Source organism: Lepisma saccharinum, chromosome 14, assembly GCF_977018435.1.
Source record: "Lepisma saccharinum chromosome 14, izLepSacc3.1, whole genome shotgun sequence".
Taxonomy (NCBI): domain Eukaryota; kingdom Metazoa; phylum Arthropoda; class Insecta; order Zygentoma; family Lepismatidae; genus Lepisma; species Lepisma saccharinum.
In genome coordinates, this window is record NC_139242.1 from 57,929,253 (window position 1) to 57,949,618 (window position 20,366).

General features: G+C 40.6%; 1 protein-coding gene across 4 annotated transcripts in view; it reads right to left on the minus strand.

Annotated features, from left to right (window-relative positions):
* The window catches only part of LOC145998920 (1-acyl-sn-glycerol-3-phosphate acyltransferase alpha-like), an 85,003-nt gene that overhangs the window by 23,863 nt on the left and 40,774 nt on the right, over positions 1–20,366 (minus strand). For all 4 annotated transcript variants that reach the window (XM_083135694.1, XM_083135692.1, XM_083135696.1 and 1 more), the window contains one exon: positions 3,506–3,741. In XM_083135694.1, the coding sequence (XP_082991820.1) occupies positions 3,506–3,720 (215 nt within the window). In that variant the 5' untranslated portion in view covers positions 3,721–3,741. The remainder of the gene's footprint in view (positions 1–3,505; positions 3,742–20,366) is intronic.

Here is a 20,366-nt window from a genome sequence, read left to right on the forward strand (position 1 = left end):
GCCTACAGTGGTTTACTTCAACTATATTGTTATTGTATGATAATGTGCATCATGTGCACATTAGATTGTTACTAGACATGTATAAATTACGTAGAGACAGGTGGGGGGACTCTGAACAGAAGTAACATTTTGTAATCCAGTCGGGATCCTGAAACACGCATGCCATTATACCGTAGGGGAAATAGAATACAAATACGTCGGCATCCCATATGTAAAAGGGGTGTCCGAGAAATTTGATAAGATTCTAAAAGACTTCAGGTTAAAAGGGGGAATGAGAGCTCCCCGAAATATAGAGGAATACTTTACTGAATACAAAAAGGATGGAAAGGGGCGAAAAGAAGTCAGAGATGAGAAGGGCGTGTATAAGATAACTTGCTCTTGTAATAAAGCATATATTGGACAAACTGGAAGAAGCATGGGAACTCATTGGGACGAGCATGACAAGGATATTAGGGAACAATCTCCGAAGACCCGGCTTTCTGAACATGTTTTAGAATTAAATCATAAGGTTAGAAAAAGAGAAGTTGTAAAAAGAGTTCATAAACAACCTGATATGAACGTTCACGAGGCTGCAAATATTTGAGTGGATAGGGGGAAAAAACTAAATAGGGATGATGGTAACTTGAATGAGGCCTGGATTCACTTGTTTAAACGGTGGGGAAAAAATAGTGAAGAGTCTATTAAATTCCATGTCACGCCGGAAGTGACTCGCGCTGCGTCGGAATCTGTGGAGTTCTCCTTGGAGGGGATGTAGCATTTGTACGCTACAGTAGTCATTCATTCTGTATGGTAATATGGGCGCACCGTTCTTTTAGAATTATCTCTTAGCCTCATGGCATTTTTATCTTCATGTAATTTTAAATTCCATATCCAAACACCCTCTTTTACCTAATCCTGGATTTTTTACATATATGACGAAGTACATTATGTACTGAAAAGAGACCTGAAGAAGCGGAGCGTAGCTTCTTCTGCAACCATTATACTCACTCATGTAAGTTTTTATACTTTTTTTTTTACTGTAAAAGAATCTATTTAGTGAGTAAACACACTGATTTCCAAAATGTACCGTAGTTCAGAGTAGTTGTTGAAGTATCCTGGACGTCTGACAGCATTTTGCACCTTTGTAGGTGGTGGTTGTAAAAAACACGAGGATTCAAAAGACAGAGAAGTGAATTTGTGCATGCCGATAAATGCATATACTATAGTATTACGTATGCAGTAGGTAAGGTATAACAGTGTTTTAGAAGAAAATTCATGACAGTGGGATACCTGGCATGCGGCCTTGTAGGCAAGATGTGCACTCACGTGGAGTGCATTTCGGAACCATCTGGCAGGTTAAATATGTTTAATTGTGTTTCGATGTAAAGCTCTGGACACAAAACGTGGGGTGACACATGTAAGAAAATTGTAAAGGATGCTAATGGGACAATGTCCTGAATTAGAGACTGTCTACCTTCTGGATCCAAGATTGATTTCACAGAAAGTGGCTATGTGAACGAAGCAACATTTATGAGGTAGCTTCAGCACTTTCAGAAACACAGGTCTCCTGGACATTCTCTGCTGATTCTTGGCGGCCATTACATTTACACCGGAAGTCTTGTACTTTAATTCTGTCAATCTATGTGTGAGGGCCAGTGGTGGTGATTAGGGTGGGCAGTTGCTCCCCCCCAAATGTTTGACCTCACTCTATGGTCTCTTCAAGTTAAGCCTTGTCTACCAAGGAAAAGTAAACTGTTCTTGCCTCTCTCCACCCAGTTTTTGCACCCAACTGCCGCTACTGATGAGGGCCAATGCTGGTAGAGCAAACACATGGAAAGAAGCAGTTTATGTGCATTTATCATAAGATGCTTGAACAAGGGTATTAATTAGACTATATGTTTCAGATGAGCAGTGAAATATTTTCATTTTTGTTATTTTTTTTTTCACAACTTGTGGCAGAGAAATTAATGTATTAAGAATATATGCATCTCATTCCTGAACTAGATCGTTATTTCAGTGGAGTATTTAGAACACTGTCTAGAGTGCCCCCCCCCCCCCAGTTGTCCAGTCACCCCAGTAGGTGAGGTGACTCTGGACATTTTACAGGTTGATATCCAATTTTGATAACTGTTGTATACAGAAAAAAGTGTATATGTATCCATTTTCAGAGAATTCAATGACAAGCAGAAGTCATTGTGTTTGAAGTTCCCTGCTCCAATGTAACAGTTGGGCTGAAAAGTTCATAGGCTGACTCATAGGTGGTGTTACTAGAATTAAATCCATGTGATTTTTACTTAGTACTAACCTTCAAAAGATACGTGTATAAATTTCACAGCTGCCGGATAATTAGTTCGTGAGATATAGCATTGTGAGTGAAGCAGCTTTTGCTATTGTGAAAAAATGGATAAAAAAGAATTTCGTGTGTTAATAAAGCATTGCTTTTTGGCGAAAAAATATACTGTTGAAGCCAAGGCTTGGCTTGATAAACATTATTCGGACTCTGCACCAGGAAAATCAACCGTTGAGAAGTGGTTTGCTAAATTTAAACGAGGCAAAATGAGCATCAAAGACGATGCATGCAGTGGACGCCCCAAAGAGGCTGTTACCGACGAAAACATCAAAAAAGTCCACAAAATAATTTTAAATGATCGTAAAGTGAAGTTGATCGAGATAACTGAGACTTTAAAAATATCAAAGGAACGTGTTGGACATATTGTGCATGAATATTTGAACATGCGAAAGCTGTGTGCAAAATGGGTGCCGCGCGTGCTCACAATCGATCAAAAGCAACCGTTTTGATGATTCGGAGCAATGTTTAGCGATATTCAACTGTAATAAAATTGCTTCCCCATCCACCATATTCTCCAGATCTGGCCCCCAGTGACTTTTTTCTGTTTGCAGACCTTAAAAGAATGCTCGCTGGAAAGAAATTTAGCACTGATGAAGAGGTAATCACCGAAACTGAGGCCTATTTTGAGGCTAAAGAGAAATCGTACTATAAAAATGGCATCGAAAAATTGTATGACCGCTATAATCGTTGTATCGCCCTCGAAGGCAACTATATTGAATAATAAAATCGAATTTTGTCAAAAAAATATTTTTTACTATGTTAGCCTACGAACTTTTCAGCCCAACTGTTAGGACACATTTATTTACCTAGAAGCTCACAATCATGATGGCCCCATCCCATAATATGTATTTTGATGCCATCAATGAAACTCACCCATACATATTTACTAAAAGGCATTACATTTAAAGGGCAGAAGAAAATAAACAGGAACCAGCTCTAGGATAGGATGCAATCCTTACATCAAGAGAGTGATACTGAAAGAAGAAACATCAAAGAATACATGAAAATCTAATGGTGGGTGATCTTTCGTGCAACATGGTGTTGTGTGTTTTTGTAAGCATGCATGTATTTTAAGATCCCTGCAAACCTTTGTTGAGTGTGTATGCATCATGCTCTAGGAACACACATGGGATATAAAACAATTCTAAAGAATTAAAACAGTAAAAGGGTACTTACATGCAGTTCTTCACATTCATTGGGTTGAGAGCGAATAACGGGATGCAGCCAATGGCTGTGATGGACACTGTGATGTAGTAGAAGAGGAACCTGCTGTGGTACCGGAATGTTTTGCTGGCATCGTAGAGAAATGGAAGCAGAAGCAGCATAAGGACGAATGTGATTTCTGGAATGTGAAGCTCAATCATCGACTGTGTCACTTCCGTTATGAACATCTTGGAAGCTTTACGGCTATCCTGAAAAAGAAAACATGTACATGTTACGAATTGTGCCACACTATCAGAAACTTGCACACTGTAAATGGACATATTGTACAATTGATGTTACACTGAATGGTGAAATATTCATTATACTACTGATGCCAGGTCTTTCTAAAATATGCCACAATAATAGAATTCCTAAGAAAAGCCTAACCACAATGAATGCAGAGCTCTTGTAAAAACTTCCACAATGGTTCACTTGGGCTGAAGCAACTATTTAAAGAGTATCAGTAAATTAATCTGTAAATAATTTTGACCGTAATATTAAACTGTTGGAGCGAGGCTGAGTAGCAAGATCACCAGATTCTTTTGCTACCACGATGATGGAAGGTGTCAGCCCACATATTGCCAGTATGAACCTTAATGTTCTACCTGAGAGCAGCATTTGTGGTTTTCAATAGTTACATCACAACATTGCATCCAGTCATGGGTGTCGTTAAAACATTTTGTGAATGAATGAAGATCAACAGTACGGTCTCTTTTTCCTCCATTCCATACTGTGGATATACTTCAATGTACAGATTCTTCGGATTAAGTGGCAACCAGGCACGGATCCATGGGGAGGGTGATAGGCGCTCAATTTTGAGACTCAAATGGTCTGCCTTTTGTTAAACAGAATCGATAATATTTTCTAAACAGGATCGAAAATATTTTCTAAAGTTTGACTTATGTCCACTTTATGCTCATGTTAGGCTAATCGGAACTGGACCTACAGGTTCAATTTGGATCTGAACCACTGCGAAACATGCCTCCAAATGAAATCGAACCTGAGACCCCTTGATAATATGTTTTTGTTTCCTTTGTTTATTTGCTTTACTTCTCATATCTGATCGTTCAGTTTACTGTATTAATGGCAGAAATTATGAAAACGACATACAACAATAACAATCTATTTCAGCTCAGCACCCCTATTTTTGCGAAACAGTAAACTCTAGAACATTTGTTAAGCGCCCACATAATTTATAAATTCAATGTTTAATGTGTTAATGTAAAACCGAAACGAAATACTTGGGTTATTCTATGACGTCATAATTTGTTTGACGCAAATTTGTAGTCTCTTGCAATGGTTATTGACTAACCTTAAGATATTTGAGTGTTGGTTGCTAGGTGATGTGATTTATTGATTTTGACGGCGGAAGTAAGTTAATGTTAAAATTAATGTTTTAATTTCCATCTGGAGAACGAGGAAGAAATTTCCATCTGGAGAACGAGACAGAAATTTCCATCTGGAGAACGAGGAAGAAATTTTCATCTGGAAAACAAGACAAAAATTTCCAACTGGGGAATGAAAAGTAAATTTCCATCTGGAGAACGAGGACGAATTCCATCTGGAGAACGAGACAGAAATTTCCACCTGGAAAACGAGGAAGAAATTTCCACCTGGAGAACGAGGAAGAAATTTCCATCTGGAGAACGAGGAAGAAATTTCCATCTGGAGAACGAGGAAGAAATTTCCATCTGGAGAACGAGGAAGAAATTTCCATCTGGAGAACGAGGAAGAAATTTCCATCTATAGAACGAGGAAGAAATTTCCATCTGCAGAACGAGACAGAAATTTCCATCTGGAGAACGAGGAAGAAATTTCCATCTGGAGAACGAGGAAGAAATTTCCACCTGGAGAACGAGGAAGAAATTTCCATCTGGAGAACGAGGAAGACATTTTCATCTGGAGAACGAGGAAGAAATTTCCATCTGGAGAACGAGGAAGAAATTTCCATCTGGAGAACGAGGAAGAAATTTCCACCTGGAGAACGAGGAAGAAATTTCCACCTGGAGAACGAGGAAGAAATTTCCACCTGGAGAACGAGGAAGAAATTTCCACCTGGAGAACGAGGAAGAAATTTCCATCTGGAGAACGAGGAACAAATTTCCACCCGCAGAACGAGACCGAAATTTCCAATTGGTGAACGAGACAAAAATTTCCAACTGGAGAACGAGAACAAAATTGCCAACTGGAGAACGAGAACGAAATTTCCAACTAGAGAACGAGATAAAAATTTTGAACTGAAGCACAAGTCAGTGATTTATAATTGGAGAACGAGAGAAATGTACAACTCGGGAATGAGACCGAAAACGATACAGACCCTCGTTCACTAAACGAAACGATTTTGTGCCAAATCTCGTCTGTTCCCGGTACTTCAGACGATGAGTGCTTACATTAGAGATGATACCGAAACGAGATCAGATTCGTCTGTAGGTGAAACAAACATCACAAAGCTGTTTCTTTTTTGGCTGTTGCTGCCAAGGTAACCGTGCCGTTCCCTTCGAACACCTGTGGAACTGATAAACAGAGGTTGATTGATAAGTACAATCGTGAGAATGACAAAGCAGGACAAAGGAAAAACGGGCAATTTATATTGACGTTGGTCTATATAACAAAGGAAAGTAATCGCTGTCCAACTGAGTAAAGGTCAGAAACTCGGCTGATAAGTATGACGAACTCGTACGAAGCGTGTACAAATGCAGGGTGAAACGTGACAAAAGAATTTAATGCTTATATTCCTAATTGGGTTTATCAACGTTCTTTGATCGAACGTTTGTCGCTTTGCTTCTAGTTTAATTGTGGTGTCGAGCATGAAAGATTATTAGATGAAATTTCAAACGCACATACCCAAGCCTGATCTCGAATCCATAATCTTCGGGTTACAAGAAATTGATGAAGGGACAAACAAACGAACATCAGGCTGAGCTAACCCAGAACCTTCTGTAGAAGATTGTGAATCGAGCACCGGAGTTCATCAACCTGGGCTCTTACATCTGGTGGCGCAAGGGACCTTTGATGATTGATTTCGTTTATTTTATATCGCTTTTCTGCCACTAGGCTAACCGCGACGATGGGGGTGATAAGATGAGATGGATCATGGGACAATCAGAAACACATATGGACGACACAAGCCTTACGGAGGATTATCCTGGCTGCAGGCGCCAGAACCTCGTTAGCCTGTAAGACTGCAGTCCAGAGTGTACTATGTGGAAGAGAGGTTTACATTTGCGTATCCACTGGAAGGTTCACCCCTTACACCCCGCAAGGGCCCTTTGAAGGACAGTATCTGGCTTTCTAGACGATACTGAATGAGCACAGGCAATCAAATCCTGGTCATCGCGAGAATCAAACCCGGAATCACGCGCTTTCAGGTAAAAAAAACCTAGAAAGGCTACACGTAAAATAGACACAAATCCAACTTTCAAGTCAAATGAATCAGAAGGGACATATCCCTACCTTATTGCCACAAATTTATTAGAAAAATGAAAAAGTTGGAAGCGGTTATTTTTATTATTATATTTTTTGTTGTTTGGATCCATTGTTAGGGATTAAAAGAATAAGTTACTTTAGGGATAACAGCGTAATCTTTCTTGAGATATCATATCGACAGGAGGGGTTGCGACCTCGATGTTGGATTAAGATATTATTTGGGTGTAGAATTTCAAATTTGATGGTCTGTTCGACCTTTAATTTCACTTATTTTGGGTTGTTTCTTTTTTTTTTATTTATAGTGTGAATTGAGAGTTAATTATTTTATTGTTTTAGATGTAATATCTTATAATCTTATAATATATCCTATAGTATTTACAGTTATTATTAGTTTATAAATAATATTATAGTTATTAAGTTTTAATAATAAAAAATAATTTCTGGCGACGCCTAGTTGCTTGTCTGAACAAGTCCCAACGCGCAATTTTGTTATTTTGCCAAATTTCCAAATACAGCCTCCAACGATACCCCTCTGACAGTAAGTCTCGGTCTACCAATTATACAGAGAATTACTTCGATTCGACAAGTCTCGAAGGTGATCTCGTTCTCGTTGTTCTAAACAGTACCGAGAAGAGACTGAAGCGTGTCTTGGTGCCTACAGGAGCCAACAGCCACCTCCGTGGCGGAGTGGTTAGTGCATCGAGCTACGACGACAGGGGTCCCGGTTTCGAATCCCGGACTGGGCATCTATGTTTGAGATTGCCCATTCATAAATTTCATCATATTATCACTCATCCCCATCTTCGCAAATTAGCCAAAAGTGGCAGAAAAGGCGAAGTAAACAATCAATCAAGAGGAGCCAACGTGCGTTGTTTACTTTCGTAATTACTCTTTCGGAAACTTTCCAAACTTCTGTCCTTTACTCTTTCGTCGCATTTTGTTGCAACAGAATGATACGGTGAAGATTTTAGATAACCTCCTAACCTGGAACGAATTTTTGTAGTGACCCTAGATAGCAAAATTGTAAAACAAGCGGATCTCTTCCACCGTACAGAAAAACCTGCCAAGTGGCAATGACACGTGTGTCTCGTTGGTAGCCTGGTGGTTAAGTCGCCAATCTAATTAACCGCGTTATTCTTTATTTGATACTATCTACAGCCTCTAGGTACGTGTGCGGCATAGATCAATACACAATAAAAGTGCAGCCGACCTCCGTGGTGGGATGGTTATCACAGCACCATACGACTGCCAGGGTCCCTGGTTCGGTGCTTCAGCCATTTCATCACATTACCCCCAACCTCACTGACATTGTCTATCGTTTCGAGGGAATAAAATAAAGTATCACATTTGTGTATGCATTTCCAAGATTTACTACTGATTTACTCTTGTACGTGAAATAATTAAGATAAGAAAAAAATTGCAATAGTTGTACACCTTAAAATTAATTTTTCTATTGAGCTGCGGTGGCTCAGTCGGTAACGCGTCTGACTACCATGCTAAACGTCCCGGGTTCGATCTCCGGCCGGTTCAAATCCGGGAACTTTTCTAACGTTGGCGCCCACCCAGCGTCGAATGACATGGGTACCTGGGGGAAACCCTGGGGGGTAAAGGCGGCCAGGGGCGTGATGCTGATCACATCACCCCCACTCACGACCGGATCAAGAAAGTGTGGGGCGTTACCCCCACACCCCCTATACGCCTTCATGGCGTGGTGCTATGCACAGGGGAGCACTTTACTTCTTCTTTACTTTACCCTTTATTCCAGGACTGATCTCAAATGGCTAATATATCTATCTATCTACTTAAAATGTTTCTCAATAAAAGCTATTTATTACCTTTTGTCTTCCTCGATGAAGCGATTGGATGTGATTTTTTTTTCACAGAGCTTTCCGAATTCATAATAAAATTCATCCAGCCTTAACTTTTGATATAATTGTGTCGTGGAAGTGATAGAGGGATGGAAAAAAGAGGTGAAGTATCCGTGGTCTTAAATGACTAGGGGGGAAACAGCAGAAAAAAGTTATCTAGTAGTTAAGCTGTTAAACGTACATAAAAATCGATACTTACTGGTTCGGATCGCACGATTAGCTGTCCCAGTCCCCAGAAGGTACTTGAAAACACTTTTGTTGTATGAAATAAAGTATCACTGTCCATTGTATAAAAGGATAGTGGGGTAGTAAGGCGCTGCTAACACGACCATTAAGTTCGAAACTTGCTTATTATAAACACATTGTTATTGAAATAAATTATAATAATCGTTCTAAATTATTTTAGTCCTGCACGGGATGCTGTAGGTCAGGCTTTGGCAACTTGTGTACACTTGTGGTTGTGCAAGATGTCGAGCACTCTGTGAACCGCAAGCTTTTCGCTTCGCTGCCTCTTGCTTGCTCCAAGTTCCACGCGTGCACATGAGAGCGTTCTTCCACAATTAAGACGAGTTGCCCTGGCCTGTTGTAAGTCGTCATGTATCAATGACGTCACCGGAAACTTTGAAGCTCAGTATATGACCCTTAGGAGATACATGTAGCTTCCTTTTGTCAGTGTGATATAGGCCTAATCTTTTGGCGAATCCGGCACTCTTCTATCTTTAGGAAAACAAGGTTACTGTGGTGATGTCACTCTTATGGCCCATCGCAATTCTACTAGTAAGTATATGCATTGTATTCAAGCACCGTTTACTTTCTTCAGACCACCCTTCGCCACTTGTGTATACAATAACCCGAGAAATTATTTTAACTCTATTCCTTCGTTCATCGTCCCGAACATATCACTTTACAGGAATTCATAGATTTATTTGGTGCCTTGGCTTGATTGCTTCTCCTATCTCTCCGTTGAAGAATGTCCTGTTCAGTTTATCGACCAGCCAAACTTATCAATTCGGCTTTTATTTCAAGTTTTTATGCCCCTCTACGACAACCCAGACCAAGCTCTTTCTCGAAGAATCCTGAAATCGATTTCCTTTCTTTTCGTTCTATCTACGTGAAAAACAACTTTAAATATTTAGGTTACAAGACTTTCGTTTCGCCTCAGAACATTAATTACACAAAAAAATAAACCACAAGAGCAATAACAATCTTCAATTATCCACTCTTCCAGCCCCAGGTTTGGATTACAAGTACAAATATTTCTTATATGTGTAGTTTTACAGATTTGAGATTGAAAAGGGATAGGAGCGCCCCAAAAGTTATTTTAAGTTCTATTTATGCTCTGATAGGCTAATCGTGACAAGGCCCACAGTTTAGAGTGAGATCCGAATCACTGTGTAGTGTGCTTCCACCTGGGATCGAATCCGAGACGCTTGATTACAAGGTCGTCAAGAGAGTTCCTTGTTCTGTGTTTTGTATTAACATTATTGTGCGCTACGACGCCAGGGGTCCCGGGTTCGATTGATTGAATTGGTGTTTTAAGTCCACTTTATGCACAGTAAGGGTAATCGGGACTGTACCTACAGTTTAAAGTGCGATCCGAACCACTTAGTGCCTCCACCGGGAAACGAAGGTCCCGGGTTCGAATCCCGGCCTGGGCATGGATGTTTGTCCATTCATCAATTTCATCATATCATCACTCATCCGCATCTTCGCAAATTAACCAAAATGGCACAAAAAGCGAAGTAAAATAAAGCAAATCAATCAATCAATCAATAAGTGTGACTTCGGTCCTGTGATGGACAAATAAAGAAATGAAATGAAACGAAGAGTATTTTATATGCGTTCAGACAGAATTTATCTTCGTTTTACACTGCAAAACTTCTGAAGAAAGGTATATTTTAAACAAGTTCTCCCCTTGTTAACCTGTACCCTCCTCCCCCGTATTAAAGCCTGGCTTAAACAAGATAAAAAGACACCCAGCAATAAAAATATATAGAATTACGAAGTCATTAGGCTATACCCTGTCTCAGGTATCTGTGGAGCAGGCGAACGAAAACAAGTCTCTGCGCAGGTAGTGACGCGAGACGGCTCCACCAATGAAAACGTGAGAGAAACGGAATTGCGTGAAGGGGGAAAAGCGACTGCAGTTATTACCAGCCTTCCCAGCAGCGTGTACTGCTTCGCTCTGGCCACTAGATTTCCTCCCTTCTTAGACGCTATGCGCGGCCTTGCTCCAGAGATAGTTGGAACAGGGTATAGCAGCAATAGGGAGATGAAGTGGAAGAATTCATGAGGCTTTCGTTAAGGTACTATCCCAGCATTCACTTGAAATGACCAGAGGAAGCCCACAAAACATCTGTACGCCAGCTTGATCGAACCCAGGACTTGAACCTGCAACCTTCCGATTATGAGCTCGTGACCTTAAGCGCACAACTAAACCCGCTCGATTTCGATCTATGCTATCGCAAGATTGTGCATCTGTCAGGACATCTGATAAGGTAATTTGATTATCAAAAATTTATTTATCTCTAAACCGATCTACTTTGTTAATGTGTAGCGTCATTTCGAGCACCTTATCGAGGATCGTTTACTTAACAGCCTATTTTATCTACGTACATGTGCCCGATAAAATTGATAATGAACTTCACTCTGGATTAAACTTTAACCCAGTTTTCTTGATCGACGGAGTTGAATAATCCAGATTAACCTTCAAATGCTGGCAGAAAAGTTGTTACTAATTTTTATACAGTGGAACCTTGATAACTCGAACTTGAGGGGAGAAAGAAAAATCGAGGTATCAAGGATTTCGACTTACCAAGGTTCGAGTTATTGAGGGCCAAAATCGCCGACTTCGAGTTATAGAGGTCTAAAGTTTATGTATCAACACTTCTACAACGCACACTAAGCACATTAACAATGATGGTTACATACACGGCAGGGTGGGGGAGTTCAAGTCCCGACACGATTGTTGATCACCTGACATTGTACGTATGCACCCTACACTTCGACTTAATGAGGTCCGTGCAACTAAAACTTCGAGTTATAGAGGTGATTAGAATTTAACTTCGACTCATAGAGGTTTTCCATACTCTACCTTCGAGTTATTGAGCTCGAACGGCATCCCATAAACTGTACAAAAATTCGTCTTATCAAGGTTTTTTCGAGTTGTTGAGGTAAAATTAGTATTGAGTGTTATGAACAATTCAAGGGGATTACAAAAAATTCGACTATTCAAGGAATTCGAGATGTTGAGGTTCGAGTTATTAAGGTTCCACTGTATTACAAACCACTGCTCATTCTTCTCATTCTCTCGTACGAATCGTCTCATTACTGAGAAAGTCTGTCTTCAATTGGCATGTTTTATACAGAAATGTCGATTTTCTACCACATTTGGCTAATTGCGACGATGTGGATGAATGGTTTCAAAACATTCTGCAAGCTTTCTGTAACGAAAGAAGCACAGCATCAAGATATTGGCATCCTTATACTCGAACCTCATCTTCGAATATCGTCTCAACAATCACAAAAAAGGAACGCGTACGCTTAGGACCACTGAGCAGATTCACCGAAATCAATAACCTGAAAGCACTTTCTGTATACTTCAAAACATTTGTGTCTTCCGTTCTAGAATACTGCTCAACCATCTCGAACATGGCTGTCCATTCTCATGCCTTCAAGATCGACAGTGTTCTCAGTTTCTTCTTTCCATCGTTCGATATAGAGTAGCCTACCGGCCTTGAGACACCTACTCACTGCTTGAAAACTTACACGTTAATAAACGAGATATGAAATTACTTTACAAAATCATTAATTGAAAGTTAAGATATAATTCCACGAACTTTCCTTCAGAGTGCGTGGACATAAAACACGGAACAAGGAAAGTTTGGCAATGCAACTCCCACTCTCGCTCCAACATCGTTCCTTATTCCACAGACTACCGAATCAGTAAAACATCATCCTAAACCAAATAGATATAGCCTATTCCGCTCTTATTCTTCTTTTATCATCAGTCTACAAAAGAAATGTACATAAGCAATGCTATAGTGAAACTGAGGTATTCAATCTTGGCACTCTTTTGTATTTTTTAACACTATCTAGTCTAGTGTTTTACTATTGCTTCTTTCTAGTTTCAAATGGATTCTGCTGAACTGGAAATTTCATTAAATAAATAGGGGGTGGGGCTTCCATGAATAGCCCCTTGCAGGTGGGTTATTTGGCTGTTGTTGGTGTGAAGTGTAATTGCCTGGACTTCCATTGGTGTTTCTTGGTTGACTGGCGTTTTCTTGCAGGGTATAACCTTTGACCTCTGCCTGCAAGTGTCGCTTGGAGTCCGTCCTGCGTTGAATTTGGGGTCCTTAAAAGGGCCGAAATGCTCCTTGTAAAGGAAGATGGTACCAAGGATTATGTTCCTGATGGTTGCCAATGCAAGCAAATGTGGTCCAATTCTCTTGATCTCAAGATTGTAATTTGTTTTTAAGTTTTCGATTTCTTGGGCAACGATGTCTTCGAGAGGTTCAAGTTCCAGGTCCTCCCGGATTTGCCGGTTGCTGATGTACATCGTGGCCGATGATGCTCGCTGCACTACTTACTTGGTAGTGTCTGTAGTTTGAGCAGATTGGTCTTGGCGATGAAGTGCGTCTGTGGAATGGCGTTTTAATATTGCCGGTCGTGCTGAGTGCATTTTGTTATCAGGATATCAACAAAGAACATAATAAAATGTGTATACAACAATAACACAAAAACAACAATTTGGAAATCAAACTTGCAACGACTTTTGTCTAATTTACTTAGCATTTAGTAAAGAACAGTATGTGTAGCTAAATTCCTGACAACTCTGAAGATAATGCTGATTCAAATCCAGAACAAACTTGGGAAGGAAAAATAAACGTTAATAGGCCACTTTTTAAAACGACATTCCTGTTTACCGAAGTGCATGCAACATAAAGAGATTGGTTTCTGATGTTCCATTGTTTATTCATTGTCGTGTCGAAATAAAAGGAAACAAGGCACAACATGCCTGATCAATAATACACCACACTTCAAGTGAGTTTGCTGCGTGCATAAATAATATCAGAGCGTTATATTTGAATTGTACTTGCGCGACCATTATAAATTTTTCAACGATTTTTACCAAGAGATGTCAACGTTACTCTTGAACATCTTAAAAAAATATTAAAGCACTCGTGGTTTAGAAAATTTCGCTGGATATTTTCTCTGAGCAAACTGAGTAATGTCTCGAAAGAGCATTTGTGTAATCACGTTTACGATTGTCGTCTTTTTTTATAGCCTTCTTCACACTAACCATATAAAAATTTAAGCGAAAAATTGCTCCACGAGGTACATCTCTTGTGTGTGCCAAATATAAAGATATAAGAATCTGTTTACTTTACCAAGCAGAGTGATAAAGGAAGGTTTCTCAGTTTGAGACCATAATAAAGCGTATTTGCTAACAAAGTCGCCAACAATGCGTATGGATGTACGGTTAGCTTATATTTGTAATTGTATTCTAGTTAATTTGCGTCACTAGAGTCAATTACGACAATGAGTAAGAAGGGTGTGTGAGAAAGAAAGAGAGTCAGAGTGTGTTTGTGTATGAGGGGGGGAAGGAAGGGCAGAGAGAGGGGGGATAAAGCGAGCGACAGAGACGTGAAGAAAGATTAGCGCGTGTACCGGAAAGGGAGGCAAAGGGACGACGCCCCCCCTGGAAAATGAATGTCACCCTGAAATTATATATTATACACTTCCAATATAATTTAAATCACAGTGTTTTGAGTTATTTATTGGAAGGGTGCTACAGGAGCTTCAAACTGAAATAGTGTTTATCGAGGGAGCAATACTATTACGTGTGTCCCCTTTGCCCCCCGCCTCTTCACCCTCTAAATTCTAACCTTCCTTGAACTTCCCTTTAAAAAAAACTTGGGAAGCCCATGTGTGAGAGAGGAGAAAATGTGGGTGTCCAAGGGCGCCCGCAGAGGGAGGGCAAGGAGGGACGCCCCCCTGAGATAACTGAAGAAGAAAAAACAGTTTGGGGAAAATGGGAGGATGGTTTCATGGATCAGCATGGAAAAAATGCAGTGGGCGGAGGGATGCCTATGTAAATTACCCTAGTGCGAGAAGTTTTATGAGAATTTTCTCCAACTGGAGGGATAGCATCGTCCCCCCCACTTTGTTCACCACTGCCCACCTGAGAAAAATCATGCGGTGGCGTTGTGTGTTTGTGTGTGGTGTGTGTTAGTGTGTGTGTGTGTGTGTGTGTGTGTGTGTGTGTGTGTGTGTGTGTGTGTGTGTGTGAGAGAGAGAGAGAGAGAGAGAGAGAGAGAGAGAGAGAGAGAGAGAGAGAGAGAGAGAGAGAGAGAGAGAAGGGGTGAAAGCAGCCCCTTAGCTAGAATTGATCTCCAGGATGAGGGAGGGGTCTCACGGATTATCAGTAAACCAAGTCCATTTTTCAGAAGTTTAAAAGCAAATGAAGGTAAATTATGCGAGAGGGGGTGTCATTAAATTAATATAAAACATAAAATTTAGAAGTACGTATCACACAAATACTACAGTTTTTTGTATCTTCTACAACATCTCTTGAATGTTATTTGACTGCTGCTGACGTCATCCCTTACTACACAACCCATGATAATCATTCATATCATGCAAGAAAAAATGTACAATAAACCAGATGAACGACTGTAATAGCTGCTGCTCATGTTCTGTGAATTTATCCTTCGCCAAATTGTGAGCAAAATTATATCTGCTATCTACACTTTCACTATTCACGGCTAAATTAGTTTTACCTAATGTCAAGAAGGCTGCCAACAGCGCCGGGGGAGGGGGGGGGGTATCAGTCTCCCTGGCCCCTGACTGGCTACGGGCTGGGTGAAATATTGTGTGAGAGAGAAGGAGTGCGAGGAGGATAGTTTGTAAACGATTAGCTCCGAGGGAAAGAGAACAGTTTGAGATTTTGATTGAGAGAGAGGCTCAGGGACGGCGACAGGGGTGGGCACGGGTGGGCAAGCGCCCACCCAAAAATTATTGTGCCCACCCGATTGCCCACCCAATCAAATTCAATAAGTACATATACTTGGAGATAGCTATATGAATGATTCGATAAATAAGTGTATTCTGGTGTTTATAACATGTATGAAATGTTCACATATTATCATCCCATAAAAAAAACAATTTTGTCATTAGAAAGTGAAAGTAATTACTAGAGCTATTGAAACAAAAACTGTGATTAAAAGCAGTTAGTAGGCTTAGGAGGCTCACAATTATGCAGGGTATGATCACGATTAAATCAGAATTTAGGGTGAACTTGAGGACTGCAGCTCCGGGCCTCCACATACGTATATAAATCCCGGCCTGGGTATGGTTAAAATTATCTTCAAATAAACAAATAGAAACGTCATCTTAGGGTTACTTCCTCCGGCAACACAATACATTATTTCGACTTTTTAATTATTATTATTTAGAATAATTTAGTCAAGAAGACTTAGATGGGCAGGCCATGTGACACGAATGGCAGAGGAAAGAATAGTTTACAGGATTCTTGTTGGGAAACCTGATGGTAAGGGACCAGTAGGAAGGCCAAGACGAGGATGGAGGGATAACGTTGAGATGGACATAAAATAAATCGGCAAGGATGGGAAAGATTGGATTGAAGTTGCCCCGAATAGGGACAGATGGAAGGCTTGTGTTGCTTCAGCCATAAACCTTCGGGTTTAAGTATGCTAAAGAGTATAATATAGTTTTAATTAGCTCTGCATTGAAATTCCAGAAGTGTCCCCTTTTTTATTACATTACAATTTTTATATACCTGTTATCTTGAAATATCAATATGGTATGCGAAATATCAACTTTATATTCATTCTACTAATAAGAAAAAATCACAATAATCCTTACCAGTTATGTATGGAAAAAGCTACAGAATTATTCAATTACTAATGAGTGGCTTATCCTATTTAGAAATTCTCGTCCCACACATAAATTTTGCTACATGAATCAGCCGAAAATGTCAACAGAATCTGCAGATGCAGTTGAAGTAAAGAAAGAAATTGTCACGAAGTATCCAGAAGACGATTTTGTTAGTTTGTTATTAAGCCTACTTTTATGTTCAGATAGGCTAATCAGGACTAAACCTACAGTTTAACGTGTAGTCCAAACCCGTGTGCATTGTGCTTCCACCAGAGGAGGGGGGAGTCGAACACGGGACCTCTCCATTGTAATGCGACAGCGTTATGCCATTGGGGACAGATATCCAGTAAGAACTCGCACCAAACGTGGCATTTTATCACCACAGAAGATGCGTCCATTTTAAGAAGGTGATTGCCTGAGACAAATATTTGAGACTTTCGGAAAACAACGTCATTGTTCACGGAATTAGATGCTTTGAGCCACTAATGAAACGCTGTGCAATTGAAACTACCATCTCAACTTTCTAAGAGCTATGGACTAATGAAACTCCATTTTTGGAAGAGTAAGTTGTGGTTGATTTGTTTTATTTAAAGTCATTTTTCTGCTAATTTTGATAATGACGACGATAAGGTTCAATGGTGATTACATGAAAGTGGCGAAAACAAACACATGCTGACACTCAAAATACAAACCCTCATAAATTATTACTTTGACAGTGGTTCGAAGCGCCAGGGACTCGTTGCCCTGAAATAATAAAGTTTCCAGGGTATGCTGCACAGGGTAGAGGTTGACATGTTCGAAATGGTCACACCATACAACCCAAGTCATCTATGAAAAATAGATGAATTATTACTGGCACGGTGATCAACTTCGATGAATTCCTTGTGTCCTAAATCATTTTTTTACCTCAAAAAATATGTTCATGTAACCATACGTGTATTGCTTCTCCCGCATTAGTAACATGACAGATGAGAAAACAAATAGCAACTTAGCTAATAATCTCTTCAATTCTGAACAGATTTTTCAATCTTACTTGTTTAGTACTTATGATATTTTGTCAAAATAGCCTTTCATTAGCCTAGGAATACTTCATGGACAATGAACAAAGAATTGGTTTTCCGTGTGTGCTTTAAATCATTCCTATAATAAGACGTTCATTTTAATCCAAACATGCAGTGGCGGCGATTAGGAGGACCGGGAAGTGGAGGATGCAGTTTCCCCGCCACATTTTGCCACCTTTCGCCCCCGCTCTATGGCCTCTTTATGCTAAGCCTTTTCTACCAAGAAAAAGTATATTGTCCTTGTCCCTCAAATGTTGGCACCCAATCGCTGCTACTACAAACATTCAGATAGATTTATCAGTTGTACAAACCTTGTAAGCTAAGAAAAGTGACCCCCAAGGAGTAAGAATACTCTCTTTCAGTCAAAAACTCATAGGATGAAAATACTATGCTCAGGAACATGCATTTAAATTACGAGAAACTTCACGATTGTCTACCATCGCACTTTCTATCATTGTCGCCGAATACATAAAATCAAGTATGTGCCTTGTATTTGCAACACAAGCTTAAACCTAATTCACATTTATTTCACTGTATTAACATGCATGAAAGAATGTGATTAGAATGTATGGCTGGGTTATGGCTGTGCATGGGTAAACACTTCCTTGAAATAATTGTGTCCATCAGAGACAAAGCGAGAGGAAATGGAACAAGATGCGACAATAGATTAGAAAAGATAAAGAGGAAATCAAGAAAAGAAAAGGGAAAAGAAGTAAGAGAAAAATCGGGAGTGTAAGAGAGAGGGGGATACATACGTCTTACATACACATATATACTAGAGCATTCCCTGACATTCGCTACGAGACTCGGCGGCAAGCGGTCCGGCGTCAGCGCTTGTCTTTCCCAGTGAACGGGTCCGCGACAGTCGCACGCTACAGTCTGTTTTTTTCGCTCTCCCTGCCTTCGCTCTCTTTCCCTTTCTGTTGACGTTTCAGACTGACGCCAGTATAATCCTCCCTCGGAAGTTGTGTTGTCTCTTGTTCGTGTGTTGAAATTGTGGCTTAATATGGCACCACAAAAGTTTACATTACAACAAAGGATTTATCTTGTCGAGTGTTACTTCGGAATGAGGAATTGTGGAGAAGTGCTACGACGTTTTGCAACGAAATTTCCTGGTGTTCCCGTTCCACATAGGACCACTATATGAAACCTCGTAAAAAAAAGTTTAGAGTAACAGGGTCAGTTCTGAATAAAAGTGGAAAGAAAAATGGGGAAATAAAGTATACAAAGACAATCCGCACACCATCCGTGAGTTAAAAGAGAGTATTGTACGAGAAATCGGGAGAATTACAGTAGACGAACTTGCACGTGTAAATGCCAATTTCCTTCGGAGATGCCAGGAATGTGTTGCAGCAGAGAGACATCATTTTCAACACCTTCTGTAGTCAAGGTTAGTACACAATATGAAAACTGTAATTTTAATAGCCGACTCTAGCGACTGTCGCGGACCCCGTTTACCGGGAAAGACAAGCGCTGATGCCGGGCCGGTTGCCGCCGAGTCTCGCAGCGTATGTTAGGGAATGCTCTGTATATATGGTCTTACATTTATACTGCCCACCCTAATTTATCAATAAGGAGCTTCTGCCTACCCAGTCGACAATTTCTGGCGCCGCCCCTGGAGAGGCTCAATGCTTGATTGATTGATTTGATGTTTTAAGTCCACTTTATACACAGTAAGGCTAATTGGGACTGGACTTGCAGGTCAAAGTGGGTTCGGAACCACTATGTACCTCCAGCGGGTATCGAACCTGGGACACCTTGATCACAAGGCGACAACGCTACCACTACATCATCAGGGAGGCCGAGAAACTCCATGCAATGTTTCTGTTGTCCCTTTCTTCCGCTAGCAGAGGCAAGGCGTCGTGGCTCATAATTGTGCAACGTAACTTCCGTCGCGAATGTCGTTGGAATGAAAAGAAAAAAAGATGTAATGGCATCGTTCATTGTTCTTGCATCATTAACTCCTTCTGCCCGTGACGTCGAGAGGCAAAGAATAGGCTGAGTGACCTTCAATTGCTCATAACTTCGGGAACAAGGGAAAGAAAATAGAACCCTTGCAGGAGTAGCGTGAAGGCTGATAGATACGTTGGACACCCACAAATAAGGTGGTAAATTATGCCTACACAAGGTTGTAAAAAGCACCAAACAGGATGTAAAAAGTGGAAAATATGGCACCGGATAGCGGGAAAGGTGGGACACTGGCACCGGTTAGGGGGAAATGTGGGAAACCGGCACCGGGTGGGGGAAAAGGTGGGGTAACCACCACCGGATAGGGGAAAAGGTGGGGTATCCACCACCGGATATGAGAAAAGGTGATAAACTGGCACCCGATAGGGGAAAAGGTGAGGACACTGACACCGGATAGGGGAAAAGGTGGGGAAACTGGCAACAGATAGGGGAAAAGGTGGGGAAATTGGCACCGAATAGGGGAATAGGTGGGGAAACTGGCACCGGATAGGGGGAAAGGTGGGGAAATTGGCACCGAATAGGGGAATAGGTGGGGAAACTGGCACCAGATAGGGGGAAAGGTGGGGAAACTGGCACCGGATAGGGGGAAAGGTGGGGAAACTGGCACCGGAT